The 23,953-nt window shown below is 44.3% G+C and overlaps 1 protein-coding gene across 14 annotated transcripts in view; it reads right to left on the bottom strand.

Annotated features, from left to right (window-relative positions):
* Window positions 1-23,295, bottom strand: part of LIMCH1 (LIM and calponin homology domains 1) — a 349,916-nt gene extending 326,621 nt beyond the window's left edge. For 8 of the 14 annotated variants that reach the window (XM_032274031.1, XM_032274032.1, XM_032274035.1 and 5 more), the window contains exon 1: window positions 23,137-23,295. In XM_032274031.1, coding sequence (XP_032129922.1) covers window positions 23,137-23,232 — 96 coding nt within the window. In that variant the 5' untranslated portion in view covers window positions 23,233-23,295. The remainder of the gene's footprint in view (window positions 1-23,136) is intronic. The other 6 variants (XM_032274046.1, XM_032274045.1, XM_032274047.1 and 3 more) reach the window with 1 other exon arrangement.
* Window positions 23,296-23,953: the final 658 nt, after the last annotated feature.

The following is a 23,953-nucleotide window of genomic DNA, read 5'->3' as shown; positions in this document are numbered from 1 at the left end:
TCTGAGCTGCACGCTCTGGTCATAGTAATTAAACAGGCTTAGAGTGGGGCTCAGGTCTCTCTATTATTAAAAGCTCCATATAGTGGTTCTGTTGTACAGCCAGGATTGAAAATCAATCGGAGTGATTTTGTCCCAACACAGCTCTCATCATAGTTTACAAGACCCTTTACAATGACGTTGAATTTTCTTCTTTTCCTCAAATGTGCTGTTTTCTCTTAACCCAGAGCCATAAAGCCCATAGTTCCCTGGCTTTAACTCCTCCCATACCACATCCTACCCCTTCATCACTTCACTTCTCAAGAGATCTTCACTGGTACCCACACATTCCAGACTGTCTGTCCTGTATGTTCCTACACCCATCTTTACTTCCCACTTTACAGCATGTACAGTAATTGCCTGTTTATCTGGGTGGCTCCCCACTAGACCATAAGCTTCAAGAAATCAGCAATTATATATCTCTCTAACTCAATACTGTGTCCCAAGCACCTGCCACCAAGCCAAACCCAGGAAAAGCACTTAATAAGTGAATTAGCAGCTGACAATATGAAGAGACAGACTTACAACTGATTATTAGTTCAAATATAAGATGGACAATTCAATGGTAAAAAGATAAGCATGGCTGGGCACAGTGGCTCATGCAGATAATCCCAACACTTTGGAAGGCTAAGGTAGGTGAATTGCTTGAGCCTAGGAGCTCAAAGCCAGCCTGGGCAATGTGGCAAGACCCCACCTCTTAAAAAATACCAAAAAATAGCCAGGTGTGGTGGCATACACCTGTAGTCCCAGTTACTTGAGTGGCTGAGGTGGGAGGATTGCTTGAGCCCAGGAGGTTGAGGCTGCAATGAGCCGAGACTGTGCCACTGCACTCCAGCTTGGGAGATGGGAGTGAGACTCTGTATCAAAAAAAACAAAAAAAAAAAAAAATGGTGACTGCCATATAAGCTCTGCCTTCATAAGACATGGAAGACTACCAAAAAGACTTCCCTAGTGTTGAGCTAAGTATTAAGGGCTGAGTAGAGCATCACTGGAGAAGAGGAAGGCTTTGAGACAGGGGAAATCAAATGTGCAAAGGCAGCAATGTACAGGTGACTAAGTTGTTTCAATTTTATACCAAATGCACCTGGTAGCCCTCCCCTCCTTTTATACCTATGGTCATTCTCTAATTCCCTAATTCAGGCCTTATGTATGAATCAACTGAACCACTGCAGAACCTTCATTCCTGCTTCCAATTCTCCCTCCCTACTGCTGCCTTCAGTACGGACTGATAACCCTGTTTCCTCTGCTATAAATACATAACTAAAACCTCTGATAGCACCCGTCCCCACATCCATGAATAATCATGTCCCCAATTCATACCAAGGCACCTAAAGTCTCCATGGATACAGCCTACCCTAGCTTTCTAGGCGGGTCTATACTTCACACAAACCGAACTCTACCTACAACCACCCCATGGACCTACTTCCAGTTGTGCAGTTCTATCTCCCACTTCCATGTTTCCATGTTTTTGGTCACTGTATTAGCCATCTATTCCACAATAATGCTATGAGACAAATAACCACACACTTCAGTGGCAAACAACACTAGGCATTTACTGCTCATGTATCTGCGGTCAGGAACTAGGTAGCACTGCCGAGCTTAGCTGGACACATGAGTCTGGAGCATAAGTTCTCAACCAGAGGCTGTTTTGCCCCTAGGGGACATTTGGCAATGTCTGGAGACATTTTTGGTTGTCACACCTTTGGCAGGGGTGTGAGTACTACTGGGATCTGGAGAGTGGAGGCCAGGGATGATGCTAACCATCCTAAAATGAACAGCTCCCTATAACAAACAATGATCCAACCCCTAACATCAAAGTGCTTCTGCTGAGAACTTCACTGCAGGTGCTGGCTGGCTATTAGCTGATCTAGAATAGCTTTGTCTGGGGCAAGTGTGGCAACTTGGCTTTGTCCAGGTCTCTCTTCCTCCAGCAGGCTATCCAGGGCATCTTGTCATAGTGATGGCAGAGGAGCAGGAACAAGCACAATTACTCAAAGCATCTTACAGCCTAAGCTTGGAACAGGCATCTCATCACTTCTGCTGCATTCTACTGGCCAAAGCAAGTCAGAGGGCCTGCCCAGATCCAAGGAGTCAGGACACAGACTCCACCTCTTCAGGGAGAAAAAGTGAAGTCACTTGGCAAGGGGTGCATATACGGGACAGGATGGAAAACTGGAATAGCCATCCATACCAATTCAGCTCCTCTGCGAGGGAAACATGAATTTGGAATTATAAAAGTGGTTCCCTTCTCTCTGCTCCCTCTTGTTTACATTCTTCTTTGTTTAAAATATTGCACTTGGTGTTACCTATACTAAGGCTGACAGACAGCCAGTATTCACCGTGGTAGGTGCTACTGTGACTGGGTCTGCTCTGACTGGTTGGTGCTGTGCTGTACAGTTATTAAAGTTTCCTTACCTTGGCCTCCACTTATTTGTGCACCTGTTCGTCTCCTCTACTCTGACAGAGAATTACTCACTTGGTGCTAGAATCTATACATTAAGATATTAGTTTAAGAATAAGGTTGGGCCAGGCGCAGTGGCTCGTGCTATAATCCCAGAACTTTGGGAGGCCAAGGCAGGCAGATCACCTGAGGTCAGGAGTTTGAGACCAGACTGACCAACATGGAGAAACCTCATCTCCACTAAAAATATAAAAAATTAGCCAGGCATGGTGGCACATGCCTGTAATCGCAGCTACTCAGGAGTCTGAGGCAGGAGTATTGCTTGAACCTGGGAGGGGGAGGTTACAGTGAGCAGAGATTGTGCCATTGCACTCCAGCCTGGGCAACAAGAGTGAAACTCCATCTCAGATAATAATAATAATAATAATGTTAAGTTCTACCTTGGGCATTCAGTGCCTTGGACATTAAATGTACCTACCTGGCACATAGTAAGTGTTCAAGATCTGTTTATTGAAAAAATAAATAAATGAGGACATTCATACAAAGAAGAATGACTGATTGTGATGTGACCTTACACTGTGATTCAGTGCAGAAAGTACGAAGATTCTCCTAAAGAAGCTGTGGTCAAATTTGCTCAGATATTTAGAACTTTCTACTGCTCTTCATAGTGTACCACAAAATGCTGATTATTTTATTCCATCATAGGAACTAGGAATGATGCTGTTGGCAGACAAAATATAACTATATCCCCTGGATGCACATCTCTTCACACATCCCCAAAGAAATAATCATTCCAAAAAGTTTTAAATCTTAGATCTGCCAATATCGCCCAGTGCAACTTACTCACTTGTTTTGTCATCTGCTGGGTTCCCTGGCTGCATATTGGAATCACTTGGTGGAAAACTGCTATAAAATAACAATGTTCAGGCCCTGATCCAGATCATTTTAAATCAAAAGCTCCCAAATAATTCTAACATGTAGCCAGAGTTGAGAACTGTTGAGCCAGAGCTCTCCACTAGAAGGGCGGCAGTGATTATTATTACATGCTTATTTAAAAAAAAAAAATAGGAAGGAAGGAAGGAAAAGTAAAGGAAGAAAGAAAACAAAATATCAAATCCAATTATCAGGCTGGGCGTGGTGGCTCATGCCTGTAATCCCAGCACTTTGGGAGGCCACAGCAGGATTGCTTAAAGCCAGGAGGAGATCAAAGCCAGCCTGGGCAACAAAGTGAGATCCCACCTCTATAAGAAAGAAAAGGAAAAAGAAAAGAAGATATCAAATCTCTGTAAGATTTTGTTTGAATAAAAGGTTCTAGAATTAACCAGAAGATTCAGTAACATGAGTTTCAATATAAATAGTGCATATTACCAGTGATTACATGTGGAATTCTAGAGTAGAAGCATTTTTATTCCCATATTGTTCAGTGGTGGTGGGTGGTGGTATTTAAAATACTAGACCTGGCTGTACATGGTAGTTCACGCCTGTAATCCTAGCACTTTGGGTGGCTGAGGCAGGTGGATCACCTAAGGTTGAGGTCAGGGAGTTTGAGAACAGCCTAGCCAACATGGCAAAACCTTGTCTCTACTAAAAGTACAAAATTAGCCAGGTGTCATAGTGTGCGCCTGTAATCCCAGCTACTCAGGAGGCTGAGGCAGAAGAATCGCTTGAACTCAGAAGGTGGAAGTTGCAGTGAGCTGAGATTGCACCACCGCACTCCAGCCTGGGTGACAGAGCGAGACTCTGTCTCAAAAAAATAAAAATACATTTAAAAAATACTAGACCTATTTGGAAAAATATCTAGATAGAATATATTACCCTACCATGTATCTAAATAGACCAGACTAGGACAAATTACTTAGTGTCAGAATATCTAATATTGAATACCTTATATATAAAACATGATAAATAACCAGTTACAGTTAAAATTATGTATTGATTGTGTAGTCACTTATGATGGTTTTAAAATACATCTGCATATTCTTTGATAATCCTCTTTTCAAAAGGTGGAGGCTAATTCCTCTCCTCTTGGGTATGGGCTGTACTTCTTAGGAAGTAATTGTGGCTGATACAGTGGCAGAGAAGTTGGCAGATATGGTGACATGTGAAGTTTGAAGCCAGGTCCTACCATGCCTTCCTTTTTGCTCTCCTGAGTCATTCACTCGAGGGGAAGTCAGCTGCCATGTTATAAGGACACACAAGCAGCCCTACAGGGAGACCTAGATGACAGAACTAATACCTTCTGCCAACAGCCAGCAAAATCTTGAGGCCTCCTGCATACAGCCACATGAAGGAGCCGTCTTCAAAGCAGATCTTCAGCCACAGTCAAGCCTTCAGATGACAGCAACCCCAGCCAACATCTTGTTTGCAAACTCAAGAAAAACTCAAGCCAGAATGATCTACCTAATCGTTCCCAAATTTCTGACTCACAGAAACTATAAAATAATAAGTATTTGTTGGTTTAAGGTACTATGTTTTGGGATAATTTATTATGCACCAATAGATAACTAAATCACCATCACAAAACTTTTAAGTTTTCTTGACAAGTATTAAAGCGTCCCTTCTACTATTCACATCTACTCCCAACTCACTCTCTTAATGTCTCAGGAACTTGTTTTATCCATCATTCCTTCTCATTGTCATATAATCAGTCGGCTCCCTCTTACTTCTTTGTCAAAGCCTTCTATGTCCAAGTCTTTCCCATCCTTAAATATAGAGCAAAACAAATCCTACTACAATCTTATGTTCCTCCTTTCCCTGGATCTATCCATTTCTCTCGCATCACATATCCATCCATTCAGTCACTAAATCTCATCATTTTTAAAACTTTAACATCTTTCACATTCATTCCCACTGATGTTGCCATCATCACCTCTTACCTCTATTATTGCAACAACCATACAGCCTCCCTGCTTCCATGCTGGCCGTCATAATCATCCCCTACACTACCACCAATGTCATCTTGCCAAAATATATCACATCCCTTTCGTACTTTTAAGTCATACCCCATTGCTTACAGATAAAATCTAAACTCCATTAAAAAATACTAACAGCAACACTTACTGAGCACTTGACTTTATATCAAGCACTGTGTATGTTAATTTATTTAATTCTAACCACAATTCACAAGGTAGGTGCTGAAAATACCCTTACCATTTCACAGATTAAGAGGTAAGGCACAGAGAGGCCAAATAACTTCCCCCACACTCATAGCATTAGTAAATAGCAGAGCCAAATTTGCAATTCAGGCTGGCTCTGAGCCCAGCCCATTTAGTTCCAGCACCAAACCCTCAAGCATGGCACACAAGGCCTCTGCTGATGTGACTCAGTGTGTCTTCTTCCAGCAGTACTCTCCACATGCTAAGTCCCAGCTCTGCAGCTTCCCAAGTGCACTGTGCTACCACATACCTCCATGCCTCTGTTCATGCTGCCTTCATGGTCTAGCCCACACTGTCACCTCTCTTCATCCTTACCGCCCCATCCAGCTGACAATGTTTGCTAATTTTTCAAGATTCAACCCAAGTGCTATGACTTATGTGCCTACCCCAGAATTCACGTGTTGGAAACTTGGTCCCCAGTGCAGCAGTCTTGAAAAATAGAACCTTTAGGAGGTGATTTAGTCATAAGCACTATGCCTTCATGATTGGATTAATTCATTCATGAATTAATGAATTAACGGGTTACCAAGGGAGTGGGTTAGTTATCACAAGAGTGGGTCTCTTACCAAAACCAGTTTGGCCATCTCTAGTGAGCCCTTCTTGCCATATGATGCCCACACCACCTTGGCATTCTGCAGAGTCTCCACTAGCAAGAGTGCCCCTCACTAGATGCCACCCCTTGACCTTGGACTTCCCAGTCTCCAGAATTGTAAGAAATAAATGTATATTCTTTGTAAATTACCCAGTCAGTGGTATTTAGTTAAAGCAACAGAAAACAAACCAAGATACCAAGGAACTGAATACCCATCTTTCAAACTTTCCAATACCCAGGAAGAACACTCACATCTTCCTTTGTAGCACCAAGGAACCCTGAACAGACTTTGTGGTAGATGAGAGTATTACTGGAAAAGTATCCACTCCTCTCTCCCCTCCCACTGTGAGCAGAATGCCTTTCCCTGCCCAACTGACTTTGGACATGGCCATATCACTTGCTTTTGCAGTGGAATGTGAATAGATGCGATGCAAGTGGAAACTTTAAATCCATTTGTTGCATGGTTTTGGCTGGGTTCTGGTGCACCTGTCATTCATTTGCCATAAAGAGAGCATCTCCCAGGTAGCCTCTGCTCCAAGAAGAAAGAATATACATGAAACAGACTGGAACATAACCCACAGCCTTTAGCCAAGTGCAGCCAACCCACAGCTTAAAGCAGAGCTACTCAAGCTGATTCTTCAACCCATGACCAAGAAAAATAAAATATACCATTGCTATCTGCCACTGGGTTTGGGGGTGGTTTGTTATGCTGCATTATTGTACATACACCTGGAAGTCTTAATTTCATATGCTTGTTTACATATCTTGGGAGCTCAAAATCATGCTTAAAACATTAAGAGCTCGGCCGGACATGGTGGCTTACATCTGTAATCCTAGCACTTTGGGAAGCTGAGGCGGGCTGATTCCTTGAGCTCAGGAGTTCGAGACCAGCCTGAGCAGCATGGGGAAACCCTGTCTCTATTAAAAAATAAATAAATAAAATAGCTGGGCATGGTGGTGTGTGCCTGTAGTCCCAGCCACTCAGTAGGCTGAGGCAGGAGAATCACTTGAACCCGGGAGGCAGAGGTTACAGTGAGCTGAGATTGGGCCACTGCACTCTGGCCTGAGTGACAGAGCAAGACTCTGTCTCCAGAAAACAAACAAACAACAACAACAACAAAAAAAAAAACATTAAGAGCTCTTAGCAGATTTTTTGTTAAGATATAATTCAGATACCATCAAATTCACCCTTTTTTAGTTTTACTTTATTTTTAAAACTAAAGATTTTTAGTTTTTCAGTAAGTACTACATATGGGCAACCATCACCACCGTCTAATTCCAGAACATTTCTAACACCCCAAAAAGAAACCCATAGCTATTAGCAGTCTCTTAATAGATTTTGTAAATAACTTAATGAATGAAAATGTAAGAAATTTCTTAGAAGGACTCTTACTTCAAATTAGTGTCATGATGTACACATTGTGGGAATTTTTTTCCCCAGAAATGTGTCTTAGTGGGGTATTTTGAGGATATTTTAATCTTTAAAAGAAGTTATACCCTCATTTCCCATATAGTTTAAATATAAATATTAAATACTCTTTTTAACTGTTATTGCAAGGCCATTTGGAGATTTAATTATTGGTCTACAGATCAGAGAGATGATTACATAAAATCCACAGAGCATTCAGTAGAAAAAAAATTTCATACAGTTTATCAAAGCTATCCATACCTGAGGAAAAACATTACAAACATTATATAAACTCTGCTTTTGCACTAAAAAATAAAAAAATACCTCTTGGTCAAACACCAAAAATAAAATATCAAAATTTCTAATAGTAAGGACCAAAGATTCAAAAATTAGCAAATCTATACTTTAAAAAACCCACAAATGTCAAAATGCCACAAATAGTGGCAGAGATTAAATGACTATTCTGGGTAGATAACTTGACACCATACCTAAACACTGTTACTCATTTTTTTTTAGATAACAAAGAATCTATATCGAAACTATAATGACAAGCACATTTCATTCTATTAACAAAAAAAGGGAGAAATGTCTTAATTCAGAAAGCAACTCCATAAAGCAGATACCCTTGGGGAAAAGTTTACTAAAGAGTTGAATGTTAAGAAACTCATGTCAAGGGCAAAATGTTCTAATCTCAAAAAACATATTTTCTACATGTAGAAAAAGCAACCCTCACTTCATTTTGCTGTTCTATATGAAACTATTTTGCCCAATCCAAGAAACCTAGAAAACTGTCATTGGAATCATTACTATACCCTCACAAAATAAAAAAGGAAAAATCTGCCCAAGAATTAGCAAAGTAACCTGTGAGCTTTCAAGTATCCTGACTCCACCTAGGCTGTCCAACCAGTTTTTATTTTTACTCGTCTTTCCCGTACTCGCCCTGGGTAGAACCCAGCTGCGCTGTGCCAATCTGGGTCGCTCAGCACAGAGGATCAGTGGGCAACAGCCGCTGTATCCACTTTTAGAAAGGCTCCGCATGCCTGGAGTCTGTTCAGGCACGGGGCTGCACACCCTCTGAACCCGGAGTGTCCAGTGAACAGCAACTGCATGGTTTTGCTATTTCTAGGCTTCAGGCTCCAAAAAATATGTATCTTTACCTGAGAAATATGAAACTAAATGGGAAAAAACAAATCAGATACTGGTATTGGATACCTTCATTTCTAACATTTTTTTAAAGCTAAAATAATTCAGCCTAAAGGTTCATATATATTGGGAAGAAAAGAGAGTTGAAGTACCCAGGATGAACATTTTGATGTTTTTAATCAATAGTTCAAAAATCAATCCAGTTCATTCAATCGCATTTTTACACCTAGTAGAACCAATTAGGTGTGGGTTGGGCACTTGATATTCAGTGACACCTCTAAACATAGCACTGTTCTAGTTTTATAAAAATAGGAATAAAACAATCTATTAATGCCTTTTTTTAACCACTCCTGGGTTATAATCTTATACCCACCTCCAAGAAGTAGTCACTGTTCTGAATAGTTTATTTTAATTATTTCCTTCCTTCCCTTTTCATCTGTGTGTGTTCTTGTATATTACCACACTTTTAAGAAAATGTTAGTAACAATTGGTGGTGACCTCTTCAGTATCCATTTTACCCATTCTTCTATTAAAAGTACCCAGATTTTCCTCTAGGGAATTCACTGCTTCGCTGTTGGGTAGCAGCCAGCATCTTTGATAGGGATGGACCAGGGTGAAGTCTGATTGGCTTAAGCTAATCAACTCATCTATTCCCCTGGGGATCATGAATGAGGGATGTGTCCTCTTTCTCTGCCCAGTGTGTGTAAAGAGAACTTGAGGACTGCAGTCACTCTTTCCCAGCCAGCCCTCAGTGGAAAAGCCTGAACCTTCTGAAGCGGGATAGGACAGGTGTGGAGGACCCATATAAAGCCAGAGCATAAAGCCACACAATGCACAGCACAGTGGAAAGACAGAGAGAATCAGGTCCTTACTGATATCACTAAGCTGCTCAGTTGGCCTTTGTCTGAAGTAGGGATCTACCTCCAGACTGTCAAGGAGCAATGAACTATTTTTTAGAGCTAATTTTGGTTGGATTTCTGTTGTTTGCAACCATAAGAATGCTAACTAAAACCAAAAAAAAGAATAAAAAATTATTTAACACACACACAGAGTTTAAAATCAAATAAATAAGTACATTTTAAAATATATCATACTACCTACAACTCTTGATGGAAGTTAAAAATGAGTGGCCTATCATCGCAGAGCAATACCAGCGTTCATCAGGCTGCTTGGGAACCAGAGTTCCCATGCATTAGAATGTGAGGTTGGGGGCTGGGCACAGTGGCTCACGCCTATAACCCCAGCACTTTGGGAGGCTGAGGTGAGCAAGTCGCCTGAGGTCAGGAGTTTGAGACCAGCCTGGTCAACATGGTGAAATCCCCACTCTACCAAAACTACAAAAATTAGCTGGGCGTGATGGTGGGCACCTGTAATCCCACCTACCTGGGAGGCTGAGGCAGGAGAATTGCTTGAATCCAGGTGACAGAGGCTGCAGTGAGCTGAGATAGTGTCACTGCACTCCCAGCCTGGGTGACAGAGCGAGACTCCATCTCAAAAAAAAAAAGAATGTGGGGTTGGGGAGATGCCTGGAGCCCTCTTTGTATATAATCGCTCTCCTTCCCAGGTGGCAACAATTGTCAAGGTGAGAGGACTTATTTTTGGAGTTTCTTTTAAAACATAGAAAACATGTCTAAAGCCAACGTTGGCCTCCAGCACCCTTAGGCACCCCCTACCTCCACCCTCCCACCCCCAGCTCTTTACAGCTATTCCCCTCCATCTACATCCCTCACAGACACCATTGGTCAACAGCCTGCATTTGCACCCTGTATTAGTTTGTTCTCACATTGCTATAAAGAATTACCTGAGGCTGGGTAATTTATAACAAAAAAAGTTTAAATTGGCTTACAGTCCTGCAGGGTCTACAGGAAGCATGGCTGGGGAGACTCAGGAAACTTACAATCATGGCAGAAGGGGAAGCAGGCATGTCCTGCATGGTAGGAGCAGGAGGAAGAGAGAGCGGGGGAGGTACTACTGCTCTCTCTTTTAAACAACCAGATCTTGTGAGAGCTCCCCAACTATCACAAGAACAGCAAAGGGAAAATTCACCCCCACGATTCAATCACCTCCCACGAGGCCCCTCCTCCAACACTGGGGATTGCAATTCAACATGAGATTTGGTCAGGGACATAAATCCGAACCATATCACACCCTGTAGCATGGTGGTTAAGCTAAGGGCACAGGTAAAGCAGCCAGACAGCATGGGTTTGAAGATCAGTTCTACCACCTAATAACTGTACAACCCTTAGCCATTCACTCATTTCTACGTTTAATAAGAGTAATACGAGTTTGTATCTAGCTCATAGGATGGTTGAAAAGTTAGGTGCTTAGGACAGGGTTTGCCAGGCCATAAGCTCTCATAACTGTTAGCTAAGTTTCCATTATTTTGTCATATAGTAATTTGAGAAAGTTGGGAGAAAACCCAATTGCTGTCCTCCCAGACAAAGCCAGCCACAGCCCAGGCCTCATACTGACTCCCAAAGCTCCTGCCTCACTGGTCTCCTTTAGCTCTTCCACAAGTCTCCATACAGCCTTCAGTATCCACCTAGAACATGATTTCTTGCCCATTTTTGCATGGCCAACCCCTGCTCGTCCTTAGGGTCTCGGCTTACATAGCACTTCCTCAGAGAGGCTGTCCTGTAGCCCCTTAGACCAAAGGAGAGCCTGCCCTCTTTGTGTTTCAGAATAACCTGCTCACGCATCACAAGCATGATTCTGTGCTCAGCATCCATCCTTTCAGGTGGACTACAAATCCCATGTTTGTCTCTCATGCTCAATAACCAGGGCATGCTCAATAATTCATATATTCATCAGGTATGATGAATGAATGAATAATGTCCCAAACTGAGACAGATTGCCAATACTCATATATTGGTGTCATGAGGGCTCCAGAGAACAGGAATAATCGCAGCCTGGAAGTCACTGACCCTCAGACAAATCAACCATCAAGCCTCCATTTCCTCATTTCCAACTCACTTGCAAGAGTTTCTCACTCACAATAAGTAATTCCTGTAGCTTCCCTGGGGAAAAGAGTGCTGCTTTACGTAGTGCCCAGGCACAAAATCCCAAAGAAAAATTATAAAAACACACACACAGACAACATTCACTACCTCCTCCAAAGGCGATAGAAGCTTCTCCTGGAAATGTTGTCCAAGGTCTTCTGAGAGCAGATAGGAAATGTGAAATTCCTAAAAAATGTTTTCCACATGACCCAAGATCCCAGACTCCAGCACTGGGACTCTTCAAAATACTGTTTTATTCATCTGTATATGAGTGTGTGACAGATACTGTCTGCACAAAATATTAGTATCTAAGTATTTCTACCATAAAACAGTATCCATATTCCTGTAAATGAATGAATAATGTACCAAACTAAGACAGACAGCCAAAAATCTTGTATTCTACAAAATCACACACTGAAAATAACAGGGCTTATGGAAAATACAGAGTTCATGTAAACGGCCCAAACCCTATTCAACTTTGTAACTAGAGCACTAACAAAAACAAGAACACTAAAAATTACCAGCACAGATAAAAATATGTTTTCTATTTCCTATTACAGAACAAAAGAGGAATTTCACAAAAAGGCGGAGGACAAGAGTGCATGGTGAAAGGATGTGAGGAAAGACCAAGGCTGCTGTGTTACAGAGGTAAGAGGAAAATGGAGAAAGATCTGGGAAAACCAGACTTTTGAATCAGCACAAAGCCAAATGGAGTCAAGAGCAAGAACAGCGGTGTTCACCTCCCTGGTTGGTTGTGTTCACCTCTACTGTCCTATTTTGGTTTCAACCACTGCTATTTGGTGGTACAAAATATGCAAGTGGTAATTAAAAATCTCACATGAAAAATCCCAGCACTTTGGGAGGCTGAGGTAGGCGGATCTTGAGGTCAAGAGATCAAGACCATCCTGGCCAACTGTCTCTACTAAAAATACGCAAATTAGCTGGTCATGGCGGTGCATACCTATAGTCCCCAACTAGTCAGGAGGCTGAGGCAGGAGAATCGCTTGAACCAGGGAGGCAGAGGTTGCAGCGAGCTGAGATCATCCCACAGCACTCCACCTGGCAACACGAGTGAACTCCGTCCCAAAAAAAAAAAACCCCACACAAACCATCGCAACTTGCACATTATGAAGCATGCTTCTCCTGTTTCCCAATCGCATATGTAATAATCCTCATTACAGAAACCTACATTATAAAACAGCCAACTGTATTTGTTCAGAAAGCCAGAGCCCATGACACATGAGTAGTCTATGAGTGGAGCTGCAGCTGGGAGGTGCCAGGTGAGGCCAAAAGAAGGACCGTCATGTAGGTACAATGTGGGGACTCACGAGCCATGTGGGATCAGGCCAGCCCACCTGCCAGTCTTAACATGAATGAAATTTCTTGAAACAGACACAGTAGAAAACCTCGAGCTGTGACAGGGGACAGCAGATACCTGTGTTACGCAAAGGCTAAACAGAATACCATATGCAGAGAACCTAACAGTGCCTGGCAGGGAGATACCCTAAATCCATGATTTCCTTCCCCTTGTTTATAATCATTTCAGTCTGGATCTCAGGACTATTTGAATCCAGTGGGGGAGTCAGGTCCCAATCAATGAGAAAAAGAGTGGGGAAGGGGATGTGTGAAGTGAAAGGGAATAAAAATGGTTCCACCCATTGACAATGGTTCACTGGGCTCCTGTAATGATTTTTCATCATAGTCCTAACCACCCTCCTGACATTTATCTTTTAAAAAACATTGAAAGGGCTCCAGTTTCAGAGAATGTGCTTGGGTGCCATAAGGATGAAATTGTTTCCTCACAACTAATGGTGCTATGTATATAGAAGATGCTCAATAAACAGCATCTTCAATCATTAAGGGAATGAGAAGGGAGAAGGAGAAAGCAGGTCACCTGCTTGTTTAGATACTTACTTGGGACCATGATCTTTTTAGACGTTTCGCTTTTACTTCTAAAGGGTCCCCCATACTAACTCTGGAAAGGTACTTTTTCCAATGAATAAATATATACCGAACAGCTATTGAGGATAAGGCAGCAGGACACACCAGTCACCAGTCCAAGCTCTGGAACCAGTTTGCCTGGGTTTAAATCCCAGCTCTGTCACCGATTAGCTGTGTGACTTCAAGCAAATCAGTTACCATTTCTGTGTGCCCATTTTGCCATCTGTAAAATGGACATAAATGGTGCTTGCTTGAGAAGTACATGTCAGGCACTGTACTGGGTGTTTGTTGTATATATAATATACCACCTCATTAACTCAAGCAGGCATCTAGACTAGCACTAGTACATGGTAAGTGTTCCAGAAGTGTGTTCCATGTTACTATTTTTATTTGGCACTGAACTAGCCATTTTTATCACTTTCTATTATCATGCTCTGTCAATTCTAACAGCATAATGAATCAGGCTTCTACTTGTCACTGGCCCCTCCTATGTATGACATCTTGCATGGTCCCTTGGGGAACAGGCGGCAACCACATCTGCTGGCCGATGACAACATTCAGCTCCACAGGCTGAATGTTGTTTTTTTGTTTTGTTTTTTTGTTTTTTTTTAATTTTCCATAGGAAAGGAGGAGAGAATGCTATTTCTCAGTGTTCCCATTGGGTCATGACAATTAACAGTCACAGCCGTGGTCATTTATTGACACCAGCTACTAGTCAGTCATTTGGGGTTTTTTTTCTTTAAAAATACCTGTCTAGGCCTGGTGTAGCGGCTCATGCCTGTAATCTTAGCACTTTGGGAGGCCGAGGCAGGTGGATCACGAGGTCAGAAGTTCGAGATCAACCTGGCCAACATGGTGAAATCCTGTCTGTATTAAAAATACAAAAACTAGCCAGGTGTGGTGGCACATGCCCATAATCCCAGCTACTCCGGAGGCTGAGGCAAGAGAATCTCTTGAACCCGGGAGGCAGAGGTTGCACTAAGCCAAGATTGCACCATTGTGCTCCAGCCTGGGCAACAGAGTGAGACTCTGCCTCAGAAAAAAAAAAAAAAAATCTGTCTAAAAAGAACTCATAGAGGTGACCACTATAATAAAAATTGTTCCATGCTCTTTTTTAGATTCACTATCATTGGAAGTACTCTATCTTTCCCTTGTCCTTCTACAACAGGTGAAAGAGAGGTTTGCCTTGATGTAGGGAAAGAAAGGGAAGGTGAAAGTCCCAGGCCCAAAAGCTGGGGGCATGTTTATTTAAAGAAAAGAGATGTTTGCTCTCCAGCCTTGCAGCCAGGAACTCCAAGTTCAATGAGCCCTGACCCAGTCCAACCTGAGGGGAGGGTTAGTGCCCTAAAGAATATCTTCGCCCAAGGGCCAAAAGAGAAATCACCTTCCAAGTGTCCAATCGCCGACTGTCTCCAGGCAACTATTGGGTAAACTGCTTTTTTTAATCACTCTTAAAAAAAAAAAAAACAACACTTTGCTTCCTGTCAGGGCAGCAACAGAGTCTATTTTCTCTGCCACAGCCTATCCCAAGTGCCAATCAGGCAACTGTAGCTGGGCATAGACTCACTGAGAAAGCACTCAGGCAGTGGGGAAATGTGGCGTGGGGCCCTGGTAGGGAGCAGCCTGACTGAAACAAGGAGGGAACTGGGTGATAAGACCCAGTCCTTGGCCACAGGGCTCTGGGGTTCACCAAAGGAGGCAAATCTCCCCACAGACACACTCAAAAACATTCGTGATAGTGAAATACGGCAACTTTTCTAAGAGAAGGGAAGTATTAATGAGCTTAGAGGAATCAGGGGCTGATTCTCTGTGCTGCAGAGCTAGTCATGTTTAAGCTCTGTCTTGAAAGAATATGTCCCTGGAGAAGTGGAGAAGGCGCATTCCAGGGTGTGGCTACCCTAACAGCCAGTCTCCCTTTTTTCCTGAAGAGTAGAACTCAAGAATATTATCTGCTGCCTGGAAAAAAAAAACCCTTCTCCAGGGTCTCCCCTACACGCAAAAAGGGCAATGTTCCTGAAATTCTGGGCAATAAAATAGTAGCCCATATGTCCAAAAGGGTTTCCCAGAAGGCACCTGACATGGGAAGGATGCACTCTTCCCTTGCCTTCATCCAGCTTCCTGGAAGAGTGATGTGATTATGACTCTCCAGTAGTCATGTTAGACTGTGAAGATGGGGGAGGGGGTCTAAGAATGGTGGGTTCAAGTGCTGAAAGGAATCTTACTCAGAGTCTTCCAGAGTTTACCATTTCTGAGGCTCCCAAAGGACACCTGGCTTTGTTAGTTTACAAAGCCCCCTGTTTTAGAAGAATTTGGAGAAAGCTCCCAAATGAGAAGACATCTGTGGTTCACCACCCAAAGTCTTAACACAAAATGGCTCTCTTGTCTCAGTGGAAAGCAAGCAGGTTTCCCACAGCCCCCTCTTACTCAGAGTGGAGTGCAGCTTCTTCTACAGCCTCTATATTGTCCAAAATTTTTAATCCAGAGTCTAGACTCAAACATAAACCCCAAAGTCCTCTCCGCATTTTTCTTAGGTGAGTTCTTAATTTATCTGTGCCTCAGCCGTAAAATGGGCAGTGGAGCATCATGCAAAGTCTGAGTGGCCTGCAAGGAATATTCAAGAACTTCCAAAGCAAGGAAAAATGGGTGGGACAGGCCCTAACTTACACTGACCAGGAGCCAAACTGCAGCCTCCAAGAGCCACGCTAGAGTAACTCTCACAGACAAAATGCAGGGCAGTGGAAACATGGTGCTTTCTCAACCTAACCGATATTTTATTCTTAACGTCTCAGCACAGAGCACAGTTTTCCTGACGGTGGGAAAAAGTATCAGTCAAGTTATTTCTTAGGTGCTTCTTATAGACCACATCATCTGTCCTTTTCCTGATTCCGAAGGTAATTCCTTGAGATAGGGCAGCCATCCTGATATGGTTTGGCTCTGTGTTCCCACCCAAATCTCATCTCAAGTTTTAATCCCCACATGTCAGGGAAGGGAGCCTGGTGGGAGGCCATTGAATCATGAGGGCAGTTTCCCCCATGCTGTTCTCATGAGTGAGTGAGTTCTCACGAGAGCTAATGGTTTTAAAAGTGTTTGGCTGCCAGGCACAGTGGTTCATAGCCAGTCGAGGTGGCTCACGCCTATAACCCAGCACTTTGGGAGGCTGCGGCGGGTGGATCACAAGGTCAGGAGATTGAGGCCATCCTGGCCAACAAGGTGAAACCCTGTCTCTAATAAAAATATAAAAATTCCTCTGGTGTGGTGGCTCATGCCTGTAATCCCAGCTACTCAGGAGGCTGAGGCAGGAGAATCACTTGAACCCAGGAGATGGAGGTTACAGTGAGCCAAGATTGTACCACTGCACGCCAGCCTGGGCCACAGAGCAAGACTCTGTTTCAGAAAAAAAAAAAGTGTTTGGTAGTTCCCTCTTCTGCTGTCTCTTCTGCTGCCATGTAAGACCTGTCTTGCTTCCCCTTTGCCTTCCATCATAATTGTGAGTTTCTTGAGGCCTCCCCAGCCACATGAAACTGTAAGTCAATTAAACCTCCTTTCTTTATAAATTACCCAGGCTTGGGTCCTATCTTTGTAGCACTGTGTAAGCAAACTAATACACATCCCATCAGGGTTAGATGCATGAGGGCATGTCTTTGGAAGGGTTGCTTTCAATATTGTAAACATGGAATTTTATCACAGCAGAACTGAATTCCATGGGATCATTCCTCCTTGAAATATAACATCTCATGTCCAGGCAGAAGTCTTTCCAATATTCTATCATTTTTTTTCAAGAACTATTTTTCCCCTAAATTATCTATTAGCCCTCTATTTTAGGCTATTTTTATATTTCTCAATCACTTAAAACCAAAGTTCTATTATCCCGTCCTTTCCTCATTTAATAGCACTGAAATCATCCTTTTTCCACCCTACCCTTCCTCCAAAAGAGATCGTATCTGATACCTTTCTTCTGCCTGAAATGTAAACATACAAACACATCTTGAGGAACACATGAGGGATTCTATTATAAAACTATTGTACCGTTTTAAAACTCTCAGAGCTGCGAACTGGGCTTAAAAGGAAAATCTAATTCCAGTGAGAACAGTTTGGTCAAAAATCAACCAGTGTTAACTGATTCTGTCCTAAACCACGAAAATCAAGGCCAAAATACAAAATGCAGTTTGTACCACTCGGAGGGCCAACTGTACACAGACTTTAGCAGGCACATAATAAGCACTCAATAAAATAGTAGCTTTTATCATCACCAACATCAGCATCATTACCATAACTTTTATCATCATGTTATCCCCAGCTGTGATACTTTTAAGCTTCAGAATGGTTTAAAGCAAAAAGAGAAGCTGCCAGGCCAATCTCTAGTACTCCTAGAGCTGCCTAGTCCCACCTAGCACTGACTGCCACCCACAGAATCAAGGCCAACTGTCTACATCACGGCTCTATTGTCATCCATTGGCGGAGAGCAAGAGGCTAAGAGACCCAGTGGCTGGGAACATATGCCCAGCCTTCCCTTTCTTGGTAGGCAGTGCTCAGCCTGCCCTTTGGAGCTCACTTGATGCAATTGGTTTCCAGGGAGATGCTGGGGCAAGAAGTGCCAGTTCCACCTCCCATTCCGTGTCCCCTTTCCCCAAATCTGTGGGACTTCACTGTTTTCCTACCATGTGACAGCACTGTGTCATAGCTGCTCTCATATACAAACAAGCTAGACTATTTAAATGTCATTGTGAGAAAGATGCCGCCTGCTCTCATTTACATATCTATTCAGACCACTACTCCTTCCTTAATCTAGCCAGAAAAGTTTTTTCTTCCCCTTCCTTGGCAATTTATGCAGAGCTGGAGGACCATCTGCAAAGTTAACTATCTGTTGGGATAAAAAGATGCAACAGTCTAATCCCTAGAAAGGTGGAGAATTAGAAATGACTACATATATAACTTACGGTATTACATCACAAATGTCATATGTTACTGGCCATTAAATGCTAAGTTATCTCAAAAGCTACTCATAAATTTTCCCTACTGACAAACAACACAAGCATCTTTCAGTCTTGGAGAGCTATGATACCCTCAGTGTTTTTAATCTTCAGAATTAGGTCCCAGTTGAATCAGAAAACAATTCTATGTGGGCAGCAGGGAATGAACCAAAATGAAAAACTGATCCTTTCCAGCACTAGTTCCCACTCTTGTGAAGTATGGATTAGGTCACAAATAAGACTGTATTCATCACCAAGCCCCATGGGCACACTGTGATTGAAGGTAAAGGAGTCCAGGAACTTCACAAGTTGAGAAGTAAGGCTGAGTTGGGTTGAAATTTCCAGTCCCTCCCGAAAGGCCTGGGAACCTGTTCCAAATCATAACCGAAACCAAGCTGAAGGACATCTGTTTCTTCAGAAAGTGTTTGGCATTGAAAAGAAGAACTACAGATTAGAACAGATAAATATTGTTGTGGGTGCTGAGGCCAAGAGAAGTGGGGACTCGGGAAAATCCAAGTCATCTAACCTACTAATAAACTCTTGTAACTCAATAAATACCACCAGAAAAAAAGAAGGAAAGAATAAAAGAAGTGAAAAAGAGAGAAAGAAACTCAATGGAAGAATTATTCTTTTTCCTAGCAGGAGTTGACACAACTTCAGTGAAAAAAACACTGCTGCAATTAGATGAACATTTGGACCCGTTATTTGTATAATGACTTAATATTAGATCATCTACAAGAGAAGAGGCATTGAACATTCTGCTTGGAGTTTGGTAACAAAGATTATACATTCAACTTACATATTCGGCATAATCTTGAGGAATAATTTCTAAGCTTTGATGGACTACTGCGATCATTTTATGAGTCGATATTAAAGGTTTTTCTCTGATCCCCAAGCTACGGTTAGTGCAAATTAAAGTGATAGGTAGCATCCAGTTAACTTCTAGACCAAGTATCCAGAGTTGATAATAGGATGAAATCAGCAGGCAATTGAATCATATTTTCTACCCTGGAAATGTGGTGTTCTGAATCGTTTCTTTCAAAATCAACCTTAGTTGTTATTCACAACAGAAAAAACAATAGCAATAGCAATAGTACTAATAATGATCATAGTGATAACAGTAGAAGTAAAAGTAACAGCAGTGTAATATTAACGGTAACGATACTACTAACCACACTCACACAGAACTTCCTATGTACTGGGCACTGTTCTAAGCATTCTAAATATATTAATTTATTTAATCCTGAGAGCATTCCTATGAAATAGGTGAGCTGTTATTGGTAACCTGTTTTGCAGATGCTGTCAACAATAACTCTTAGTTATTCTTGTTGTTGTTAACAGCTAGAGCTACTTTTCAAAGAAATCATTTGGAACTGTAGGAAAGGAAAAGTCGCTTGCTCAGAGTCATCTAGCTAGGAAGTAACAGACTCTGGACTCAAACCCAGGATGTTAGGCTCCAAGGTCTGACCCCTCACCCACTGTGTTCTGCTTAGGAAGGCCTTCTAGAAAAGTAGTATGGAAAGAAGTTAGTCACTCCCCTGCCTGCTGGTAGCCAGAGTTACTTCTTCAAGTTTGCTGACTCCTCTAGGAGACTTCCCAAACGCACAGTAAGATGTGCAGCCTGATCCTGCAGCTATAAAAAGTCTCTAGGAGTGTTACAGGGCTGTCCCTGTGTGGTCTGTGACCATCTAGAGCTCCATTAGAGCTTTCACCTTTGCCAGCTAAGGAAGGAGTGAGGGGAGGGGTGCTGAGATGAGGGAATTGTTCCCAGGCCACATTTCCTTCCCAGTAACACGGTCCTCAAATAGCCAAGGCTGCAGGCCGAGAAATTCCTCACTAACAAGTTCTGTCCTGGAGCTGGTTCCTTGAGCCTTTATTAAGAATGAATGTTTTCTCACCAATCCATGACTCAAGGAAGACCAAGAACAGAGGAGAGACAGGCAGCAAAGTTTGTTTATTAACTCACCCAAGGGAACATTTTTATGAAAGGGTGAAGTTCCTGACCACTCAAAAAGAAGAAAGAAAAAAAAAATCCTATGGGAAATTTAATCAACAACTGAACAAAAGTAAAAACAAAGCCCCACCAATGAGGATACTGCCAGAGACAATGAGGCCCCTAGAGGAGCTGCAACTGTCTTGAGATAACAATCCCCCCAGGAATTCACTGGCCCGAAGTACTACATTATTGCTCTATTAGCCGAGGAATCTTTGTTCACAAGGCAACCGCAAGCAAAACCATCTGTTACTACTCCTGGGATCCCCGGTTTGCAGACATTTACATTTCAAGAAAAGACTCTGGGAAGGAAGGGAAAGGTCTCTATCTTTCCCTGGAGCAACTACCTTTTTTATATAGCCTGGGAGGCGGAAGCTCTCCTTTCCCTGAAACTGAATCCTACAATTGAAAGGAGATAGGCCGCTTCAATAATGCACATGCAGCTCACCTGGGCTGCCTGGTCCTAAAGCCATGCACATCTCATTACGGTTTTCAAATTTCTAAATTGCTATGAATGGTAAAGCATCAAGAACAATGCCAAACTGTCTATAGGGCTTAATGAGGCTCTACTTTCTTAAGGAATCCTTTCTTCCTTTTCTTAAACTTATATTAAAACTAATATTCTGCACTGCATAATAGCCTGAAATATACTACCCCTTAAAAGCAAACTAATCTAGGCCAAAGGAGATGTTCTGTATCTTGATTTAGGTGGGGGCTATAGTAACAGGCATATGTCAAAAATTCATGGAGGTGTACACTTCAGATTTGTGCACTTTTCCATGTGTAACTTAGACCACATTTTTCTAAAGCAGAGTATGTCAATGTTACTCACAGTTAAGGAAATTGGGAATAAATCACTCGACTTCAAGAACGGTAAAACTGTTCTGCTTTTGAATCCTCCCCTTTCCCCCACCCACACTCAAAATCTCTCCTGAGAATTTTAAAGTTCAAGAACCTGAAAAACAGTTATCCAACTCTGCACTAAGCCAGTAACTACAAATGCTTCCTGCGTATCCTGGGAGCCCAAGTATGCAACACAGAGAGAGCACCTGTCACACAGCAAACCGTTCCAGCCACATATCAAAAATAAAAAGTCAAGGTCTTTTTCTCATCTGATGGTGAGCTATCAAATTATGAGAGACATGCCCCCTCCCAGGCTTTCAGCAAGACGGCCCTGAGTTCACTGTTGTGTTTCTTAAGCCCTAGTTTTATATAGATGTTTCTAAACACTTAACACTCTTGCTTTCGGAAAGCAGGTTAACCCTGTAGGGTGCAGGTGTCTGGCTGGAGCAGGAGAAGAGCATTAAGTGAGAGTAGTTTCTGCAGGGAAATCAGCAGGTTTAAATCTGTACGTGGAGTTCTGTTACTGTAGCAGCATTTTGAGAACTACGATGCTGAACGGAGTGGGGAGTCACTAAGTGACAGGCAGAATTCTGGAAGCTTCAACATTGCTGGGTCATGATTTAGCGGTACACTTCCTCCTCTGAACTACCGAGCAAAGGACTGCTTGTCACTAAGGGAAACAAGGCCAAATTCATACCTTCCACTAAGCCTCCAGAAAGGCCATCCATTGAAGCAGAGGCTCCTTGCACTAATCATAGGGGGTCACCTTTCCCCTTCATGCCCTTCAAGCATCCTGAACCCCGCAGAACGGTCATTTCGGGAGCTTGGGGCTACCAAGCTGCATCTGCTGATAAACATCGTGAATCAGGATCACCCAGCGAGCGCTTCCTGGACTGAGCCGAGGGCTCCAGTGATTTCCCTGGCCTGCCAACGAGTCATTTAAGAAGTAAAATATGCCAACCAGGTCGGGTACCCAGTACTTCGTAACCCACCCTGCCGTCGCTGGGATGGAGAGGGGCGGGTGCTGCCAAAGGCTGGGCAGCGTCTATGTGGATGCATGCTCGCAAGTGGGTCTTGCAGGCTACCCCGGCCCTGCGCGCTGTGCCAGCCTCACACCTGACCCAGTGCCAGGGATACAGCAAGAGGCTCCGGTGGGTATGCGCCTCCGTGGAGACACTGCCAACTCCGCTCCGGAAGGGCGGCGGGGGTGGGGGTGGGGGGCAAGGGGCGAAATGCGGGACCAGAAGCAAGATAGCCCGAAATGCGAGCAGGGGTGAAGGCTCTGGGGGCTTGCGCTTCCTGCGCCTTTGCAACCCTTTGCTCGCACTGCGCTTCCCTTGGCAGCGCCTGAAAGCGGCAGGAGCTGAGATTTGCGAGGCCGGCGGGCAGGAAGGATGGAGGCGCAGGGGATCCCTTCCTGTCCTCAAGCGCGCAGCTACACTGCAGTGTCCCCTTTCACGCCCACCGTCGCCCGGGACTCCCATGCCAAAGGGCCAGGGTTTCGCGGCTCGCCGAGGCACGGGGGATGACCTGGGGCAGCTGGCAAAAGAAAGGGGGGGTGAGGGGGAGGCGAGGCTGGACCTGCGGTCCGAGCGTGCGCGGGTCCATGGCTCCCGGCGCCAGCGCAAGGCCGCCCGCCAGCCACCCGCACCTACCTCGATCCACTTCTGCGCCTCGGAGAAGGCGGGCTCGGGGGGCGGCTCGGGCTGCAGGGGCTGAAGAGCTTCCAGACCGAGAGCGGGACAAGCCATTTGCGCAGCCCCGCGTCCGCTCGAGCGCCGGGATGAGTACGGCCGCCGCAGGAGCGCGCTCCCCGCCCCTTCCCGCCCGCCGGCCTCCCCTCCCCGCCTCTCCCCGCCCCCGGCCGGCGCAGGTCCCGGGAGAGCCGCGCGCTGCTAGAGGACGCCGCGGTAGCTAGTCCCAGCGCCGCCCGGGCTCCAACGCGCCGCTAGTGCCCCGCGGGAGCGAGCGCGGAGGCGCCGGGAGCTTCTTCTCCTCCCCACCTTCGCGGGCCGCTCCGCCCCTGGGAGGGGGGGCGCAGCTACTGACTAAAAATAACCCGGAGCAAGCGCTGCGTGTCTCCCTCCGGCTCACACCCGGCCGGGGAGAGGGACTTCGCCGGCTGCCCTCACGTCCCTGCGCCCAGCCGGCTGCCGAGGGGCGGGCGGACAGATTTGGCCGCTTGTGGGAGACGCGCGCCCCGCGGGGAACACCCGGGCCCAGGGGAGCTGGCGCTGCGGCATTGGGGCAGGAGGACGCGCGGGCACCGGCCACGCAGCACCTGCAGTCCCTCCCGGCCGCAGAGGCGGGGGCAAGGTGGGGCAGCCCCTCACAGGGCGCCGGGAGGTACACAGCCACCTGGTCTTTCTGTAAAAAGAAAAAGATAAAACGACCCTGAAGAGCTTTTTCTTCTCCAGGAAAGCTACCTGTGTCCTAGTCTGTCGATGCAGTCAACCAACAGTCACTGTGCAC

This window comes from Sapajus apella, unplaced genomic scaffold, assembly GCF_009761245.1.
Source record: "Sapajus apella isolate SASKATOON/1434 unplaced genomic scaffold, GSC_monkey_1.0 scaffold5, whole genome shotgun sequence".
NCBI lineage: Eukaryota > Metazoa > Chordata > Mammalia > Primates > Cebidae > Sapajus > Sapajus apella.
This window is presented reverse-complemented; position numbering and strand designations above follow the sequence as displayed.